Source organism: Vulpes lagopus, chromosome 2 (genome assembly GCF_018345385.1).
Source record: "Vulpes lagopus strain Blue_001 chromosome 2, ASM1834538v1, whole genome shotgun sequence".
In the NCBI taxonomy this organism is placed as follows: Eukaryota; Metazoa; Chordata; class Mammalia; order Carnivora; family Canidae; genus Vulpes; species Vulpes lagopus.
In genome coordinates, this window is record NC_054825.1 from 30688766 (window position 1) to 30709753 (window position 20988).

The 20988-nt window shown below is 46.1% G+C and overlaps 2 protein-coding genes across 3 annotated transcripts in view; one reads left to right on the forward strand and one right to left on the reverse strand.

Moving 5' to 3' along the window:
• Positions 1–258: 258 nt before the first annotated feature.
• LOC121476462 (proto-oncogene FRAT1-like) lies at positions 259–1671 on the reverse strand. Its single transcript, XM_041730508.1, has one exon. The coding sequence runs from the start codon at positions 1635–1637 to the stop codon at positions 792–794; it is 846 nt and encodes a 281-aa protein (XP_041586442.1). The 5' UTR covers positions 1638–1671; the 3' UTR covers positions 259–791.
• A 14691-nt stretch (positions 1672–16362) lies between these two features.
• The window catches only part of ARHGAP19 (Rho GTPase activating protein 19), a 65131-nt gene continuing 60505 nt past the window's right edge, over positions 16363–20988 (forward strand). For both annotated transcript variants that reach the window (XM_041746006.1, XM_041746004.1), the window contains exon 1: positions 16363–16450. In XM_041746006.1, the coding sequence (XP_041601940.1) occupies positions 16395–16450 (56 nt within the window). In that variant the 5' untranslated portion in view covers positions 16363–16394. The remainder of the gene's footprint in view (positions 16451–20988) is intronic.

Sequence of the window (20988 nt, forward strand, 5' to 3'; positions counted from 1 at the left end):
GCGCTGGGGGAACCCTGACCTTGAACCCGAGGAGGGGGACGGCAGTGAAAATCTCCCAGAGAGGAAGACTTCGCCGACTCCCACTTCCCCGGGCCGCGGCACCGCGCCCCCGCCTCCCCTCGCCGGCGCGCAGCCCCCCCCGCCCCCCGCTCGCACAGCGGAGGCAGCGCGAACCTTACTCCCATTCAACTCCCAAAAAAGGTCCTTTGATGGCACCGCGTGTTTTGCGTTAAGAACCAGCACCCACAAGACACAAGATGGGTTTTTTAAAGAGTCGTAAATTTTTCAAGTCTGGCAGTTTGAGGTTCTCCCTGAAATGATGGTCTGACTCATGTTCCCCTCCCCCAAAGTGGATCAGGAACCAGCCCCGAAAAGGTAAAGCAAGTAACTGGGGCCATCCTCGTCCTCTGGGCGCGCGGCGATCCAGAGACGCGTGGAACGTGGCCACATGGTCGCTGGGCTGGAGGGTCCCACTGGCTCGGCTGCGTGGCTCTGCTCGCTGCACCGCTGGGGCTGGCCACGCCGAACGGGGAGTACCACTGGATGTGAGCTCGGGGTGCGCTCTGTAATCTGCCTCAAATAGGGCACCCAAGTTCTTCTGTTTTTCAAACGCATCGGGGGCCCTCCGTTAGTTCCCCGCGAAAACATTCGCGGTTTTTCCATTCCTCGTCTGCATTAGCTTATTTTCCCGCTTCCAAAACGCGAGTTCACCAGTGCGAGTAGGGATGTAGCCCTCAGGGGGCTCCCCGGCCCTCCAGGCAGAGGCTGGCGCTGTGGCCACTCCCGGGGTGTTAGCTGCCAGGGACAGGAACGCCGTCGCCAGTTCGGGGCTGCGCCCTCCTCCCGGACGCGCCGGAGTAGCTGCAGGCCGCCCGGGGGCTGCGGGGAGAAGGGGGCTCATGCACCGGGGCCGACAGCGGCCCGGAGAGCGGGCGCTGGGGAAGCTTTGCGTGTATCTGCAGCCGTCGCGAATGAAGCCTCCGCACCGCCTCCTTGATGAGGTTCCCCGAGAGCACCAGCTGCTGCAGGAGCCGGTGCGGGTCGTCGTCGCCGGTGCGGGATTCGGGCTGGGGCCCGCGTCGCTGCTGGAGGCGGCGGGAGGCGGCGGCGCCCCGCAGCCACCCTCGCCGGCACGGGCCCGACAGCGGCTGCGGGGCGGCCCGCTTGTCCGCTCCCGAGGGCCCGTCAAGGCCGGGCTGAGGGGCCAGCGGCGACGACGCGCTGGGGCCCGCGGCGAGCTCGGCCACGAAGTAGGGCGCAGCCCGACCCCGCACGCGGCCGCGGTCCCCGAGGGCGCAGCGCAGGGCCCCCGGGGGCGCCGGGCCCACCGCCTCGGCCGGCGCGGGCGGCAGGAGCAGCGGCAGCGCGGGGGGCCGGGCCTTGTCCGCCCGCACGGCCGCCGGGGGCCGCGGGGGCTGCAGCGGCGGCCCCGGGGGCGCGCACGGGGAGGCCGGGCTGTCCTGCGCCGCGTCCAGCTGCAGCGTCTCGCCGATCTGGGCCACCAGCAGGTCCACCTCGCCCGAGCCGCCCAGCGTCACCGACTGCTCCAGCAGGAGGAAGCTGTCCTCCTCCTCCTCCTCCGCCTCCCCCTCCGCTTCCTCGCCGGCTTCCTCTTCCTCCTCCCTCCGGCACGGCATGGCCCCCCGCCCGGGCACCCGGCGCTGTGCGGCCGGCGGGGCTCGGAGGGCCGCGGCGGAGCGGGGCGCGGGGCGCGGGGCGGGGGCCGACGCGGGGGCGAGGCCGGGGCCGGGGCCGGGGCCGGGCCGGGCCGGGCCGGGCCGGGGCGGACGCGGAAGCCGGAGCCCGCCAGGCACTCGCGCCGCGCGCCTGCAGCAGCGGGAGCCGGAATCCTACCGGCTCGGGTTGATTTGTAAACAATGGGTGACGTCGCGGCCGGGCCCTACCACCGCGCGGGGCCGGGGGGGCGGGGTACGGCTGGGGGGCGGGGCGCCCGCCCGGCCGGGGCGCAGGGTGAAGCCCAGCAGCTTCGGAGCTGCCCCACCCGGAGTGCTGCGTGCACGGGGGCGCTGGGGTGCGGCTCGTCGCTCTGTCAGCCGGGCGTGGTTGGCATTTCCCGAAAATGAACACCCGCGTGGACTCGGTTGGTTTCTTCCACACACCAGCACAGACACTTACACCCACACACTCTCCTCGTCTAGGCGCGTCAACTCGTCTGGTTTTGGCATTTGCACTTTGGAGGTCCGGGTGCCAGCGTCTGGGAAGGGCTGACCCGGCGAGCGAGGCGCGGACGGAGATCTGAGGCTAGGGATCGGTCTGGAGATTAGGGAAACAAGGCTGACAGGGACGAAAAGGAAGACCGGACCTCGTAGTTGGATGGGGGTCGGGGCGTGGGGAAGCGGTGGCAGCGTTAGAATTGGCAGAGAAAGGCCCGATGAATGCTTCTTGACCCGGAGCATGGGTCTGTGCGGGCCTGGACTGGGGCTGGCCTTCCTGGAGAGGAGGAGGTCGTTGGTCTTGGGCGGGGTGTGAGCTGAGCTAGAAAGTTCTTTTAAGAATGCCTCAGCAGCTGGGGAGTGTCTTCTCTGAAGGGGAAGCAGGAGAGGAAAACGAGTTGTTTGGATGGTAATGGAGATATGGATCCGTTTAACTCTTCAAGATATCATGGTTGGCTTAATGATCAACCAAGACTTCATTTTTTTTTTTTTTAAAGGAAGAGGGATGGAAAAATGATCCTTTACTGTCTTGTTGCCTGGAGGTATTAGACTTATTCAAAAATCCCAAATCAGTGACGCCTGAGTGGCTCGGCGGTTGAGCGTCTCCCTTCAGCTCAGGGTGTGATCCCGGAATTCCCAGATGGAATCCTACATCTTGCTCCCTTCAGGGAGCCTGCTTGCTTCTCCCTCTGCCTACCTCTCTGTGTCTCTCATGAATGAATAAATAAAATCTTTAAAAATCTCCAATCAGACCTCACTTTCAAACTCTACACTTGTAGATGGACTTTTGGTGGCCCAGTCTTTAAGAGCCAACCAGGGGAGATACATTATTAGCAGGATAAATATATTCAAAACCGGATTATGGTGATGATTGAATAACTTAGTAAATTTACTGAAAATCATTGAATGTTCTCTTAAAATGAGTGAATTTCATATATAAATTATATGTCCATAAAGCTGTTTTTAAAATTAGCCACGATGGGATGTGTATACACACAAATACAGAAACCAGGCTGTAGGGAGCTACTTTATTTATTTTTTTTTTTTAGGATTTTATTTATTCATGAGAGACACATGGAGAGAGAGGCAGAGACCCAGGCAGAGGGAGAGGCAGGCTTCCACGCAGGGAGCCTGATGTGGGACTCAATTCAGGGTCTCCAGGATCACACCTTGGGCCGAAGGCGGCGCTAAACCTCTGAGCCGCCGAGGCTGCCCCGGGAGCTACTTTAGAACACCCAGCAAGAGAGGAGTCAAATTGATAAAGGGAGTGCAGAGGAAGAGACTGGAGCCTGGGGTCCAGATAAAGAGAAACAGGGGTCTTGGTGGGCAGTTTCAAGATGGGTTATTACAGGAGCAAACCTTTAGGGAGAGATGGGATGGAGGCAATAGTTGGGTAGTGGTTTATAAAGAGTTGGAATAGGGACCCCTGGGTGGTTGAGCGGTTGAGCCTGTCTGCCTTAGGCTCAGGGCGTGATCCATATCCGGCTCCTTGCATGGAGCCTGCTTCTCCTGTCTCTCCCTCTCTCTCTGCCTCTCTCTGTGTCTCTCATGAATAAATAAATAAAATCTTAAAAAAAAAATAAAAAGAATTGGGGTATTCTTGCCAAGTGAGGAGAAGAATGTAGAAATAAAGGAAGAGGCAGTTTGTTTTTTTTTAATAACTTTTACTTATTTATGATAGTCACACACAGAGAGAGAGGCAGAGACATAGGCAGAGGGAGAAACAGGCTCCATGCACCGGGAGCCCGACGTGGGATTGGAGCCCGATGTGGGATTGGAGCCCGACGTGGGATTGGAGCCCGACGTGGGATTGGAGCCCGACGTGGGATTCGATCCCGGGTCTCCAGGATCGCGCCCTGGGCCAAAGGCAGGCGCCAAACCGCTGCGCCACCCAGGGATCCCAGGAAGAGGCAGTTTGAAGAAAGCCAGTGAATTTTTAAATCTTGGAAATCTGGACTTCTACAGACTGTCATAAAATTCATTACCTCTTTTTAGTAGATGCTGTAGGATTTTCTCTATGTATATGATCGTAACATCTACACATAAAGATAGTTTTACTTCTTTCTTTCTAGTCTGGATGCCTTTTATCTTTCCTTCCTAGTTGCAGAGCTAGAACCCCTAGAACAACAAGGAGTAGAAATGGTGAGGGCAGATATCCATGTCTTGTTCCTGATCACAGGGGAAAGCATTCAGTCTTTTATCATCAAGTATAATGTTGGCTGTGGGTTTTCCTAAAAAGATTGGCTTCATCAGGTTGATGACATTCCCTTCTATTCCTGGTTCGCTGATAATTTTTTTTTCATTGTGAAAGAGCCATCCTCTCATTTTAAATCATTATTCATTTGAAAGTATGGTCAAGACAGACATTTATTAGCTACAGTATTCTGAGCCTATTTATTTAGCCTAATTATTTAAACATTTAAGATAGTTATAGAAATAATTAGTAGCAGCTTACAATCTGTGCTTTTATTTTTTGGTTCAAAATTTGTAAGCCTCATCATCGTTTTGGATATGAAAAATAGTACAGCCACTTTGGGAAGAGGCCTGGCAGTTTCTTACAAAGCTCAACGTACACTTATCCTCTAACAGAATTTCAATCCTAGGCATTTACCTAAGAGAAATAAAAGCATAAGTTCATATCCTGGCCTATGGCCAATGATGAGCATAGCAGCTTTGTTCATAAAAGCTGGAAACAGCATAAAAACAGCAGCTCCGGTGTTTATCAGCAGGAGAATGGATAAACAATGGTACAGCCACATGATCATGGTGGCGGAAAACTCTTCAGCAACCAAAAGGACTGAAGTATTGCTACATGTGGTAACATGAATGAATCTCAGAAACAGTATGCTGGGGCAGCCCGGGTGGCTCAGGGATTTAGCACCGCCTTCAGCCCAGGGCCTGATCCTGGAGACCCAGAATTGAGTCCCACACCAGGCTCCCTGCCAGGAGCCTGTTTCTCCCTCTGGCTATGTCTCTGCCTCTCTCTCTCTCTGTCTCTCATGGATAAATAAATAAAATCTTAAAAAAAAAAACTAAAACCAGTATGCTGAGTGAAAAGAAGGAGCACATACTGTATGATTCTGTTTATACGAAGGCAAAATTAATTTTTGGTGAAAAAATCAGAAGATAGATTGCCTTTGGAGAGGGTGGGGTGGGGGCAAAGACTGATCTGATAGAGGCCTGGTGGTTGGGTTTCACTGTGTTAAAACTCATTGAATCAGGGCAGCCTGGGTGGTTCAGCGGTTTAGCGCCGCCTTCAGCCCAGGGCCTGATCCTGGAGACCTGGGATTGAGTCCCACATCAGGCTCCCTCTGCCTGTGTCTCTGTCTCTGTCTCTCTCTCTGTCTCCCATGAATAAATAAATAAAATGTTTAAAAAAAAAAACTCATTGAATCGTACTTTAGAATTCATAGTATGTATATTTTACCTGAAAAGAAAAAACTAAATAAATACTGGAATTCTAGTCAATAGACATACTAGTGAGTTTAGAGGTGAGGTGTACTGATGTTTGCAATTTGTTCTCAAGTGTACACAAATTGAGATGGAGTACTGTGCTGTTAGAAGGATGCTTAAGAGAGAAGACAATAGATATATGGGAAAGCATGAATAGTGAAATGTTAATGTTACATATGACCCAGCAATTCCACTCCTTAGATATGTACCTGAGAGAATTGGAAACATATGTCCACACAAAAAAATTGCACAGAAACATTCATGGCAATATTTGGAAGAGCCAAAAAGAACAACCCAAATGTTTATTAGCTACTGAATGGAAGAATGAAATATTGTCTGTTTATATAATATACTATTATTCACCATTGAGAGGGAACGAAGTACTGTTATATGCTACAACATGAGTGAAACTTGAAGAAGACTAATGCTAAATGAAAGAAATGAAACACAAAAGGCCTCATACGGTATGACTCTACTTCTATGAAATTTGCAGAAAAGACAAACCCGTAGAGACAGTAGATTAATGGTTGACAGGGGATGGGAAGAGGGAATTAGGGCTAAGTGCTAATGGGTAAGGGGTTTCTTCTGGCGTGATGAAAACATTTTGGAATTGGTGATGATGTATGTATAATGCAGCAAATATATTAAAAGCTACAAGTGTATGCTTCAAAAGCATATATGTCATTTTTTTTCTTTTTAGATTTTATTTATTCATGAGAGACAGAGAGAGGCAGAGACATAGGCAGAGGGAGAAGAAAGCTCCCTGTGGAGAGCCCGATGTGGGACTCGATCCCAGGACCCCGGGATCACGATCTGAACCAAAGACAGATGCTCCACCACTGAGTCACCCTGGTGCCCCTATGTCAATTATTTAAATACTAAGAAATATTAATGGTAGAATCTAAGTGCTGGGTAAATAGGTCAAAGTTCATGGTCAAAGTCTTTCAATTCTGTTGACTGAAAATTTTTAGAATCAAATGCTAGCAAAAAATAAGCCACCCATAAGAGCTGATTAATTTTATGACTTTAGCTCTGCCCAGTGCCTGGAGGGGCTTAGGGCTAACCACTGGGAAGGAAGGGAGCGGGGAGACACCCGGCTGCCTATCACGTTGCCTGTCGCCCAGCAGGGGAACTGTGTAGACTCATTTTCCAGGGCAGAGAGGATGATGCTGCAGGTTGATTAAATTCTTGCCCCCACTATGGAGGATTTCAAAGTAGGTGGCAAGAATGGGGCTTGACACTGTTTTCAGAGGCCAGCAGTATCCCTGAGTGCTGAGCCATGGGCCTCTGCAGCATCAAGGCAGACCTCTTTCCCAGTCCCTTCCTCGCTGCCCTGCGCCCAGAGCAAGAGGCTCTAGGAGCTGAGCTGGTTGGGGAGAAGGGATTTGCACAGAGATTTTAAGAGATTAGGGGATTCACACTGTGATGCAAAGAGGTACTAATGAGATATTAAACACCTCACAGTAGAGTAGCACCTGAGGAAACTGCAAACAGAAATCAGAACTTGAAAATGTGGGCAGCCCTGGTGGCGGAGCGGTTTAGCGCCACCTGCAGCCCAGGGCGTGATCCTGGAGACCCTGGATCGAGTCCCATGTCAGGCTCTCTGCATGGAGCCTGCTTCTCCCTCTGCCTGTGTCTCTGCCTCTCTCTCTCTCTCTCTCTCTCTCTGCATCTCTCTCTCTCTCTCTCTCTCTGCATCTCTATGAGGAAAAAAAAAAAAAGAAACTTGAAAATGTCTTGAGGCTGCTGATAGGAAGGGAAAGATAACTGGCCCCTGGTTAAACAGGGTGCTGGGACCAGTGGGGTCTGTAACTTGGTAGTCACAACGGATACACAGCTTTGAGCTCACATTGATGTAGCAGTGTGAAATATTTTGCCATTTGTAAAAGTAGAAAGGACTCAAGACAGGATGAGGTTGAGAGAGACACAGACCAGGTGGAGGCTTGAGTAGTACACTGAGTAGGACGGGGTTCCCTCCAAATTCCTGTCTGATGGGAACCTGGAAATGGGACCTTATTTGAAAAGATCTCTGCAGATGTAATTAAGTTGAGGTGAGGTCAGAGTGGATTGGATGGGCTTTAATGCAGTGGCTAGTATCCTTATAAAAGAGGGAAATTTGGACACAGAAACAACACAGGGAGAATACCATTGTGTCTATAGAGGCAGAATTTAGAGAGATGCTGCCACCAGCCTGGGAACATTAAGGATTGCCAGCAATCGCCAGAAGCGTACAGAGAGCACGGAGCAGCCTCTCCCACGGAGTCCCTAAGAAGGAACCAACTCTACTACCTGACACCTTGATATTCAACTTTTGGCCTCCAAAACTGTGAGAGAATCAATTTCTATTGTTTTAAGGCACCAGGTTTCTGGAAATTTATTACAGCAGTCATAGGGAACTAAAGAGAGGAATTTTAAGAAACTGTGTACAATGTATAAGCCATGGAGAAATTTATTTTTATTTTTATTTTTTTTAATTTTTTTATTATTTATGATAGTCACAGAGAGAGAGAGAGAGAGAGAGAGGCAGAGACATAGGCAGAGGGAGAAGCAGGCTCCATGCACCGGGAGCCCGACGTGGGATTAGATCCCGGGTCTCCAGGATCGCGCCCTAGGCCAAAGGCAGGCGCCAAACCGCTGCGCCACCCAGGGATCCCCCATGGAGAAATTTATTGAAGCTTCTGGGGAGTTCTGAGAATCAGTGGAAAAGTGAAGGGCTGAGGGCCTCTGTGCTAGCTGTTGGGTTATGCTGGACCCAGCGACATCTACCATTGGAACAGGAATAAAGACTAAAGAAATAAAAGACAAGGGGGCCATAAACTCTTATTGTGTGTTCATCATAGGTAAAAAGTGATCATATCATATTCTCCCTTGTTGATGCCAACCAGAAACTTTTTTTTTTAAAGATTTTATTTATTTATTCATGAGTGACAGAGAGAGAGAGAGAGAGGCAGAGATACAGGCAGAGTGAGAAGCAGGCTCCACATAGGAAGCCCGATGTGGGACTCGATCCCAGGACTCCAGGATTACACCCTGGGTGGAAGGTAGGCACCAAACCGCTGAGCCACCCAGGGATCCCTCAGAAACTTTTTATAAAAAAATATTTTATTTATTTATTCATGAGAGACAGAGAGAGGCAGAGGCACAGACAGAGGGAGAAGCAGGCTCCCCGCAGAGACCCAGATGTGGGACTTGATCCTGGGATTCCAGGATCATGACCTGAGCTGAAGGCAGACGCTCAATTACTGAGCCACCCAGGCATCCCAACTGGAAACTTTTTAACAATAATGCTAGCATAATCAGAAAATCTGCACGGATCCCTGGGTAGTTCATTTAAGCATCAAGCTCTTGATTTTGGCTCAGGTCATGATCTCGGGGATGTGCGATTGAGCCCTGCTTCGGGCTCCATGCCAGCAGTGGAGCTTGCTTAAGATTCTCTCTCTACCCCCTTACCACCTGCTCTCTCTTTCTCTCTCTCAATCTCTCTCTAAAAAACAACAACAAGGAGGGATACCTGGATGGCTCAATGGTTGAATGTCTCCTTCGGCTCAGGGCATGATCATGGGATCCTGGGATCCTGGGATCGAGTCCCACATTGGGCTCCCTGCAGGGAGCTTGCTTCTCCCTCTGCCTATGTCTCTTCTTCTCTCTTTGTGTCTCTCATGAATAAATAAATAAAATCTTTAAAATAACAACAACAAGGAAATCTTCAAAGGTGCTTTGGGAGCAGTGCCGGCCAGGCAGGCCTATGAGAAGTACTCAGATCAGGAGCTAAAGCAGATCATGATAGTAGCTACCACATACTGATTATTCTTTTTAACAGTTTTATTGAGATATAATTTACATACCATAAAATCCACCCATTTAAATTGTACAGCTCAATGGCTTTTAGTATATTTCTGGAGTTGTGCAGCCATCACCATAACATAACTTAAGAACATTTGGATCACCCCCAAAAGAAACTTTGTACCTACTAACTACACCAAAAAGTACTTTACAGATATTATTTCCTTTAGTCTTCCAATAACCTCTGAGTTTGGTTTTATCCTCTTTATGGCTAGGAAAACCAAGACCTACAGATAAGAAAACTTGCCCACAATCACACAGACTTCCCATGCCAAAACCAAGATTCAAACTCAGTTTTGGATGATGCCAAAACCAGCCCTTCTCAAACCACTACCCACATGCTGTTACCCAGGTCCTGCAACCTGGTCTTTTGACTCTGTCAGTTTTTATTCCTCCAGGCCTTTGGTGCCTCTGTCAGTAGTCATGCCCTATTTCTGGTCCTTTCGCTGATGTCCTTCGTGTTTCCTTGACAGGGCTCATGCAACTTGTGTCTGGACCCTAGCCTCATATCCTTTAATCCACTCTTCTGGTAGATCAACTTTCTAATGCCCAATGCTGCCACTCTGAATATGTCCACATTGGCTCCTGAGTAAAACCCTCAGCTCCTTAGCACAGTATCCAGGACTCTCAGAGACCTGCCCCTGATCTACTCTTCCAACCTTCTCTTGTCTCCCCCCACCCCTCCACACACAGAAATTCATTGCTACAGTCAGACTGGGCCCTTGTCAACTTCCAAACACACCTAATATGTTCCTGTCTCCCATGTTTGGGCCTGTTCTTTGTACAGAGAATGCCTTCTCCCAAATCTCCAGCCATCTAAGTCTTGCTCAGGCCATGAAGCTCCTCCATGAAGCTGTCTCTATTCTCCCAAGTGGGTGGTGGTTCCTCCACCCTCCACTCTCCTATCCCATTCAGTTCCCTTAATGGTGCTCTTATAACATTCTTCATTTCAATAGTTACTTGGGCTGGTCTCAACTAGAAGACCCTTGAGCCTGGAGGTTAGAGTCTTCTGATTGGCTAGGGCTGAGTTGTTTGCCTACCTCTATAGCCAGATCCAAAAACTCGTACTGAGATAGGGAAGCAGAGGACCCTTTAAAAGATTCTGGGTACATCAAAACAAAACCTACATCCAGTATTGGCAGGACGTGATTTTTCCTCAAGGCCTGAGTAACCTCATTGTTTCATTTATTACTTCTTTGATTTAATTAATTCATTTTGTTTCTTTATTCATTCAACAAATAATTGGATAAACAAAACCAAATATAGTCCTTAACTCACAGAGCTTACAGTCTAGTGGGGTAAGCCAAAACTAATAAAAAAAAATCTATAAACAAATTTAGAAATGCAGTGATGGTAATCTGAGACACAACTGAGTCTGCCAGAAGGTTTTCATGTTTCCTAATCCAAATGGCTATGTGAAGTTGTATTAACTGGGCAAATAAGCCTTTTTATTTCACAATTAGAAGTGGTCCTTTACATTCACATGTTCCAAAAGAAGTACCCTTGGATTTAATTCACAGTGAAGTGTGAATAAATGAACGAATGAATAAGCAAGGCAGTTCTGTCTTCCTACATCCTTGAAAGAAGATGGATCATATCATTGGGGATGATTGTACAGGCCTACAGAAGGCTGAAGGACAGTTTCCTTTACATTCTGATTTTGAATGGGGGAATCTTGGAAGCTGACTCTGAAGCCTCCTGCCTAGAGAACAAATAGGTAGGAAAAGCCTTGGGGCCTTTTCTGACCTTCACTCTGCTTCCTGATAGGTATAGACTTTATGTGCAAAGTTTCTCTCCGGACCAAAACAATCCCCCTGAGAATGGGTTATAATGGCAGCAAAAAGGATCCCTCTGGGCCTCAGCTCACATGACTGTGGAGATAACACCCAAAGCAGGGAGTTCATAATGTACCTGCCCGTTCCTGAACATCACATATATGTTACTGCTTTGAAACTTACCAACACTGGGGCCTCCTGACCTGAGGTCTGGATGTTTTTGATTAGAGGGCCAGAAAGATAACAATTCAAAATGATTTGGTCAGTTTTCAGAACTTTCAACTCACCCTGCAAGACTCAGGACCACCCCAAGTTTCCCTCAGATCCAGCCCCTGCACTGAGCCTGGCTGCTTGCGGTACTTTCATAATGCTGCTCTGAGTTTGTTTCTTGCCTCTCTTGAGGCACAGGCAGCAGGGCCCTCTTACCCCCCAGCTACAGCCTGAGGTAGGATTCCTGGCTCAATGTTCAACACTGAGTTCAGTGCCTGACAGATGGTGAATCACAATCACAAATGCTCTGTGACTGCATGTACTTCCAGTGTTTTCTCTCTGCCAGCCTTTTGCCAGTGATCTGTTTCCCAGCTTGTTATCCTGGCTGGGGCAAACGACCCCCAAAGTTTTCCTCCTGGGGTTCCAGCCCTCACCTAGGTCATTTTTGGCTGCACAGAATTGGTTCCTCTTCTCTCCACCTCATTGAGTTCCCTCCACCACTCACCCTGTGGCCAGTCTTGAAGAGAATTCTGCAGCAAAGCTGAAGATAGTTTTCTTTTTCTTTTCTTTTTCTTTTTTGCATATGGAATAATATAGGTATTAGTCTATGGTGTGTCTGAAGGAGACTGAATGGTTAAGCTTTGCCTCAGTCCACAATAAACAGGTGTCCCAGGAAGCAAGAAATTGGGAATGATTTGTAGCACACATTTGTCTTTTAAAATTTTCCCCCTTAAAAAAAATAAAAAATAAATAAAATAAAATTTTCCCCCTTTTGTGGGTAATTCCCCACTGGAAGAACTTTGGTGGGAAAAGGGCTCTTTTTCTGGCAGAAAGGTAGAGGCAGGTGACTGTGGTCCAGCCAATCAGATGTTCTCACCCATGACTCTTTCTCTCCAAGAAGTGATGCGGAGACCCAAGGACGGATGGGAAAACAGTAGAAGGGTGACTAGGCTGAGTCAAATGGCACTGAATGGTGTGAACTTGGCTGGGTTTCTGGCTCCCTAGCCCCCTTCTTTCCTGCCAGCTCTTCAACCTAGTACCCTTCCAACAAATCCAGTTTCCATTCTGTGAGCCAAAGTAAGTTTCCAGTGCTTGCAATCCAGACTGACATAAACCTATTTTATGTCTGGAGGAGGTGGTTTAAATAATTTGGGGAGCATCTGTGAAGTAGGATACTGGGGCAGCCCAGGTGGCTCAGTGGTTTTGTGCCGCCTTCAGCCCATGTTGTGATCTTGGAGACCCAGGATTGAGTCCCACATCAGCCTCCCTCCATGGAGCCTGCTTCTCCCTCTGTCTCTCTCACTCTGTGTCTCTCATGAATAAATAAATAAATAAAATCTTAAAAAGAAAAAAACGAAGTAGGATACTACACAGCGGTTCAAAAGGGTAATGACAGGTCTCTATGTACTGCCATAGATCTCTGAGATGCACCTGTAAAGTTAAATATATCACAATTTATCTAAAAATTAAGGGGTGCCTGGCTGGCTCATTTGGTAGAGCAAGACTCTTGATCTTGCCGTCATGAATTCAAGCCCCATGTTGGGTATATAGATTACTGAAAAAGATTAACTTGGAAAAAAAAAGGAAAGAAATGCCTCAAGAGAAGGACTTTGTTTTGTTCACACCTATATTTCCAGGCCTATAACAGTGCCTAGCACATAGTAGGCATTCAACAAATATTTTTTGAATTAATGTACTATACAGGAAAAGATCTGGAAAGACACATATTAAACTGAAAATGGTGTTTTCTTAGAGGATGGACTATAATGTAGGGATGGTTGACAAGGGAGATTTTATCTGTGTTATTTCTTTTTTCTTTTTTCTTTCTTTCTTTCTTTTTTTTTTTTACAAGGGAAATGTCTTCATGTATTATTTGTGTAACTAAACAATATAAAAAGATGTTTGAAGTTCGTTGCGGGATAGATAGATGGATGTGTGATGACATTTGTGGCAGACTCAAATCCATGCCCTGGGTCTTATACCTTCCTTTGGAGCCCTGGCCTTCTTCCTTTCTCCATACTTCTGAATTCCTCAGGGTCTTTTTCTGCTTTAATATTTAGTCCTCTAACCTGCCTTCTGTTGTATGCAACTTATGTGTGTGTTCATTTTATCTCCTCGAGTCTGTAACTCCTGGAGGGCTGGGGCCACTCTTCTGTGACCTTTTTGTTCAGCTAGACTGTTGGAAACAAGATGACTTCCTGAACTTTTCACGAATACCTGCTGTACAGCCATGCTTATCACCAGGCTGGCAATCAGTACTTAGATAGAATAAGGATGATTTCAGAGGAGCCATGACACCCTTGCAGAAACAGGTCAGGCTTGTTGGCTGGGGAGTACTTACAGTACTCGGCAACAATACTTGTTTTTAATCAGAAGTCACAGCAGAATAGTTGGTTTAGAGGAGAAACAGTCTCCTCTCCAGGGTAACTGATTAAACTGTAACTATAAGTGTAATGTATGGTCCTTATCACACAGCAATGGAGATAGAAGTGTTATCTGAGAAGGGAGTTTAGCATTCTTAACATTCATCACATTACCTTGAACATATATCTAGTCTTAGTATGTGCCAGACACGGTGCTACTAAGCAGCTTTTCAGAAATTATCTCACCTAAATTTTTACAATACTGCTCTGAGAATTATTATTATCCTCATTTTACAGAGGAGGAAAAGGAATCAGAAACTTAAGTAAATTTCTGGTCACACAGAAGTAATGGAACTAGGATTTGAAAGCAGGCTTACCGACTCCAGAACCCAGGCTCTTAACTATGTGCTGCATTCCTTCAAACATGAAGGACTTTGTATAAAATGTCATCCAAACAGATAAACCAGAAATAGAGCTGTGTGGTGTTCTACCCGGTTATAGCAGTAATACTTTAAAATTTTGAACATTTCTTCTGTGTGAAAGCATCATTTTAGTCCAATCAGTCAGTCAACTGATGCTGGGTATCAGGGTGTGAGGACAAAAACTTGTTCATACTTTGGAGAAATCCTTTGCAGAATTTGAGCCTTGTATTCCTTGCTTTGTATATGACCAAATATGCAGACTGGATTTTTCAAGGCTCTCTCGGGTTCAATGAATAATTTCACTGATACATGTTTGTTGAATTTTGTGTTTCTTTTCATGTATTTGCTCAATAAAGATAATCTGTTAAACCTAGAATGCAGGGATGCCTGGGTGGCTCAGCGGTTTAGTGCCTGCCTTTGGCCTAGGGCATGATCCTGGAGTCCGGGGATCAAGTCCCACATTGGGCTCCCTGAATGAAGCCTGCTTCTCCCTTTGCCTCTCTCTCTGTATCTTTCTTTCTTTCTTTTTTTTTTTTTAAAGATTTTATTTATTTATTCATGATAGTCACGCACAGAGAGAGAGAGAGGCAGAGACAGGCAGAGGGAGAAGCAGGCTCCATGCACCGGGAGCCCGACGTGGGATTCGATTCCGGGTCTCCAGGATCACGCCCCGGGCCAAAGGCAGGCGCCGCTGCGCCACCCAGGGATCCCTCTCTGTATCTTTCATGAATAAATAAATAAGATCTTAAAAAAAGAATCTGTTAAACATAAAATGCAGAATAAACATAAAATAAAGCAATTTTATTTTGACACTTTCATCAAACTTTTAATATGAATTCATCAATTGAAATAATCTATTGGAACATGTGATTCAATTTTTGTTTTGGATCATATAATCTGAGGACTTGTTTATTCATTTGTTTAGAAACTATTTATGAAAGGTGACTATGTGCCAGAAACCATGGGAAGCAAAATAGATGCAGGCCTTGCCCATGTGTGATAGGAAGGCTAGTTGGGAACCATCACGTGAAGTAAGTAGGCACACAAGGAACTTTACAGGGAAGTTTGTTCAGACACTAAAACACAGGCGGGTAGAGCTTAGTGAAGGAGGAGAATCCTGGGAAAACCTCAGGTGAAAGCAAGTCAGAAGGAATTCCAGGAAATATATCCCTAGAAAAATCCAGCATGGTAAAACAGTACAGAAAAAAAACTTAATGCTTTAAGTTTACAATGTTCTCACATCTGTTGCTTCCGTTAATTCTCACCAGAAGCCTATGAATCAGGGAAAGCAAGCATAATTGTGATTATTTCTATTACTAAACATTAAAGCTCAGCCAGGGACAAAGCTATGCAGCTTTTGTATCCTTGTTTCAGACAAGGCAAAGCCTGTGGGTTCTCTGGGTAGCCAGAAGGGAGCGTGTAGAAAGAAGCAGAAGTGACAACCCCTACTCTGCTGTGTGGCTATCTGAAAAAAAGCAGGCTGTGGAAGGGATTATAGGCGAAAGGAGAGAAAATGAGTGGGAAATATCATGACAGAACATGAAGGACTCCTAATTCTGGGGAACGAACTAGGGGTAGTGGAAGGGGAGGTGGGCGGGGGGATGGGGTGACCGGGTGACGGGCACGGGGGGGGGGGGGGACACTTGACGGGATGAGCACTGGGTGTTATATGTTGGGAAATCGAAGTCCAATAAAAAAATATACAGGAAAAAAAAAGCAGGCTGTGATATAATAAATAGTTAAGTACTTCTTGGTGGCAGTGTTATACCTACTCTTCTTGGCATCTGTGTCAAGACAGAACACGAATCTAGCATTTTAGAGAGTTGTTCAATTTTGACAGTTGTGTAATTCTGATATTTCATATCCAGACATAATCTGAGCGTAGTCTAGGGGCTTGTGACCAGATCTTCATGGGTGGAATTAAAACAAGACACTACAACTCCCAGCAGGCCTCGGGGGCAGCGTCTCCTCCCTGACCCTTTTCCGCCCCGGCTGGGGGTGACCAATAACCGTTAGTTATTTGAATAGACCAATGATACCATGGAACTGTTTAGCCATCCAATCGCATGGAAGAAGGGGGAAACACCTTAGCCAATCCAAAGGCGAGGGGGCGGGGCCGGAGATGGGGGCCGTGAAAGAAGTTTGCTGACTAAGATGGCGACTGAGGCGCAAAGTGAAGGGGAGGTGCCAGCCCGCGATTCTCGCCCGAGGTGAGCCGAGTTCTTGGTCCAGCTGCCTAGGAAACGAGGCCGTGGGCTGGTCGTACTGACGCTTTTCCTTTGGGTCCTGGTGACCCAGTGGGGCCGGGCTTTGTTCCTTCCTCCTCCGGCGTTTCGCCTCCTTACGCCCGCTCTCTGGCCCAGGAACTGAGATCCAGCCTGGCCTCGGCGTGGTCCCGCTGATGCTGGACCGAGGGCCGCCCGTGTGGTGGCGGCGGACCCTCCCGGTGCCGCTGCGCTGAGACCCTGCTTGGTGGTGAGGAAACTCACGTCCAGAGCTGTTAAGCGGACTCCCTAACGTCACACAGGGCTGGGAGACAGCTCTATTACACTTTCTCATCTGCTTCGAGGCAGTACGTCTTGAAGTCGGATCAAGGGTTGGACTGTCCGTTGGAAATGGGTCTGAGTTCTTGGGCCAATTAAAACAAATTTTTAAAAATTTTGTATTGTGGTTTCGAATGCTTACCATGAGTTCTACCCTCTTAGGAAATTTTTAGTGTGCCTGACAGTATTGACTATAGGTGCAGTGTTGTACAGCCTATCTCAAGAGCTTAGTCTTGCTTAACGGTTCCTTTATGCCTCTTAAGTAGGAAGTCCCCATTTTCTCTCTCCTGGCCCCTGGCAACCAGCATTCCACTCTCTCATTCAATGAATTCGACTATTGTAAATAATCTCCTATCAGTGGATACCACATATATATAAGTGGAATCATTTGCCTTCCTGTAACTGGCTTATTTTACTTAGCGTAATGTTCGTAAGGTTCATCCATGTTGTCCCCTATTGCAGAGTTTTCTTCTTTTTCAAATAAAAAAATATTTGAGAGAGCGAGGGAACAAGAGAGCATAAGCAGGGGGAGGAGCTGAAGGAGGAGAAGGGGACTCCCCTTGAGCAGGGAGCTCCTTGCAGGGCTCATCCCAGGACCCGGAGATCATGACCTGAGTGAGCCAAAGGCAGACGGTTAACTGACTGAGCCACCCAGGCAGCCCACAGAATTTTCTTTTTTAAAAGCTGTAATATTCCATTCTATGTATATACCACATTTTGCTCTTCCATTCATCTGCCCATTGCCATTTAAATTGTTTCCAGGATCCCTGAGTGCCTGCCTTGGGCCCAGGGCATGATCCTGGGGTCCTGGGATCCAGTCCCGCTTTGGGCTCCTTGCGAGGATCCTGCTTCTCCCTCTGCCTGTTTCTCTGCCTCTCTCTCTGTGTGTCTCTCATGAATAAATCAATCTTAAAAAAAATAAGTTGTTCCCATATCTTGGTGATTGTTAATTGTGCCTCAGTGAACACGAGAGTGCTGGTAAATTGTTTGAGATCCTGATTTCAGTACTTTTGGGTAAATGTGCAGAAGCAGGATAACTATAAATAGTTATTCTATTTATAAATTTTTGAGGAACCTTCATACTGTTTTACATATCAGCTGCACTATTTTGCATTCCCATCAACGATATACAGAGGTTCCAATTTCTCTACACTTTGGTTGTCTTGTTTTTGTTTTTTGTTTTTGATAATAGCCATCCTGACAGGTGTGAGGTGATGACCCACTGTGATAAGGAGCAAAGCAAATAGTCCCAGCCAGAGCAGTTAGGCAAGAAAATGGGTTAAAAAGGCTACAAAATTGGAAAGGAAGAACTAAAATTGTTCCTGTTTGCAGACAACATGATCTTACATAAAGAAAAGACGAACAGACAGAACTAATACATTTAGTAAAGTTGCAACATACAAAGTCAACATACAAAAATCAGTTGCATTTCTATATATTTGCAATGAGCTATCTAAAAAGGAAATTAGGAAAACAATCCCATTTACAATAGAATAAAATGAATAAAATACTCAGGCCAATTTTTAAACCTCCCTCAGCTTCACTTTCTCAACCTATAATGATGTCTACTCCAGAGAATGTTAATATTAAATTAGAGAGTCCTTTTTGAAGTGCTAGCCCTGAGCCTAGCAGGTAATAACATTCAGTACGTGATAGATTTTCTTTTTCCTGGTAGAACTAAAGAACAGATCAAAGGGATCTGCAGTTTAGAAAAATCATAATTTCTACAAGCATACCAAAATGTACCTTTTCCTAGAAAGAATTTCCAGGTAGTCTTGTTACAGCCTTGAGACCTTAGTTGTCTTAACTGATTAAATACATATTAGAATTTATTTGTTTATTTTTTAAAAGTTTTTTTTTTTTAAAGATCCTATCCATTTATTCATGAGAGACCCGGAGGGAGAGAGAGAGAGAGAGAATGGCTGAGACCCAGGCAGAAGGAGAAGCAGGCTCCATGCAGGGAGCCTGATGTGGGACTCCATCCTGGGACTCCAGGATCATGACCTGAGCCGAACAAAGGCAGACGCTTAACCGTTGAGCCACCCAGGTGTCCCTATTTTTAAAATATTTTATTTACTTATTCATGAGAGACACACAGAGAGGCAGAGAGATAGGTAGAGGAAGAGGCAGGCTTCCTGCAGGGAGCCCTATGTGGGACTCGATCCCAGGATCCAGAACCACACCCTGAGCTGAAGGCAGAAGCTCAACCTCTGAGCCACCCAGGCATCTCTATATTAGAATTTATAATAGAGTGAGCTTATTTTCATTGTCTCAGTGTAAAGTGTAAACCCTTTGGTTTGATGTCATTTGGTGCCATTTGTATTGAATAGGAGATTCCAGGTCTTGGGAAGCTAGGTTTATGAGTGGAGATTGGATTCCTTCCCTAGCTGAGATGGACATGTTTGATTGAATGTGTTAATATCTTATAAGGCAGAATTTTTCACCACTGGAGGTGCCTATAAAATGGTCTATCATTTTTTGCCTGGAAATTGTAGAGAGGATTGATAAATTCAATCACCTCATCTCTCATCCTGCTCTAAAATCTTGAATTGTGATGAGAACCTGAAGACAAAACATTATTCTGTAGCAGGTGGAGTTTGCATTTGCCAACTGAATTTAAAATTTTTAAAAAGATTTTATTTATTTATTCATGAGAGAGAGAGAGAGACAGAGGGAGAAGCAGGCTCCATGCAGGGACCTGGGACTCAGTCCTGGGTCTCCAGGATCACACCCAGGGCTGAAGGGGGTGCTAAACTGCTGGGCCGCTGGGGCTGCCCTGAATTTAAATTTTAAGTGCTGGGGATCTCTGGGTGGCTCAGCGGTTTGGCGCCTGCCTTTGGCCCAGGGCGTGATCCTGGAGTCCCAGGATCGATTCCCACTTCGGGCTCCCTGCATGGAGCCTGCTTTTCCCTCTGCCTGTGTCTCTGCCTCTCTCTCTCTCCCTCCCTCTATGTGCATCATAAAAATAAATAAATAAATAAATAAATAAATAAATCTATCTTTAAATTTTCAGTGCTAGTATTAGTTACATGATCAACACATATTCACAGAATCTCATCTGAATTTGAAACTTTTATTAATTTCATGTTGTAAAAGAGAATTTGGGTTTATGTAAGCCTTTTTTGAGGGCAGGACATATATATTATTATATATTCCCAAAGCTTAGCTTTGTGTAGATGGTCAATACTGAATAAATAATAGTCTTTTGTAATACGTAAAATATTCCTTGTGGTGATAAATACCACACAAAGTATTTTTTTTCCCTGCAGATATTAATCTTTCTAATGTTCTGTTGGTGGTGTGGCCCTTAGTATTCATTCCATAAAGAAGAGGAAAGAATGGTCTGATTTGCACAGATCAGTTTTTATTTGCACGTTGAATGGAGAATTCTATGCTTGTCCATTAAGAACTAGTTTTCTATTTCTTCATCATTATTTTAAGCCTGCTCCTAGTAATTAGCAATACTTTTAATTTTGTTTTAGTCAAAGAAATAAGAAAAAGTTGCTCTGGGGGTGCCTGGGTGGCTCAGTCAGTTAAATATTGACTCTTGGTTTTGGCTCAGGTCATGATTTCAGGGTGGTGACATCAAGCCCTGCTTCCCACTCCATGCTCAGTGTGGATTCTGTCTCTCTTTCCCTGATCCTCCCGCTTGTGTGCTTTCTCTCAAATAAATAAATCTTAAAAAAAAAAAAAAATTGCTCGGCCTGTAAAGAATTCTATTTTGACCTGTTGATGGTAAACAGCTTTGCCCCTCTTTCTGGTCTTCATCAGGTGGAATAATGCTTTAAAATTTAACTAACTTTAGTTATACCTTCAGGTTACTTTTAAGTGAATAGTTCTAAAGAGGAATCCACAAATAGAAGCTATCCTCTCTACCAATAGCAATATAAAAATAGTTAAGACTCTCTGAGGCCAAAGAGAGAAAAAGCTAAAGCAGGAAAGGAATTAGAGCCACCTCCCCACATAATTGGCAGTAGAGAAATACAGCTCAGTACTTTTGGATTGAAAAGATATATAAAAATTAAAGTGCTAACTATTATTAGATGAGGAGGGGAAATTGATGACAAAGAGTCACAGGCTTTTTAACCTCAATATTCACAGGGAAAAAAAGAAACCTGCTGTGAACCAGGAAAAGCAAACAGGAGTATATACAGGGTTGGAGGGAAGAAGCAAAGCAAGCCGTTGTAGTGATAATATTTGTCATA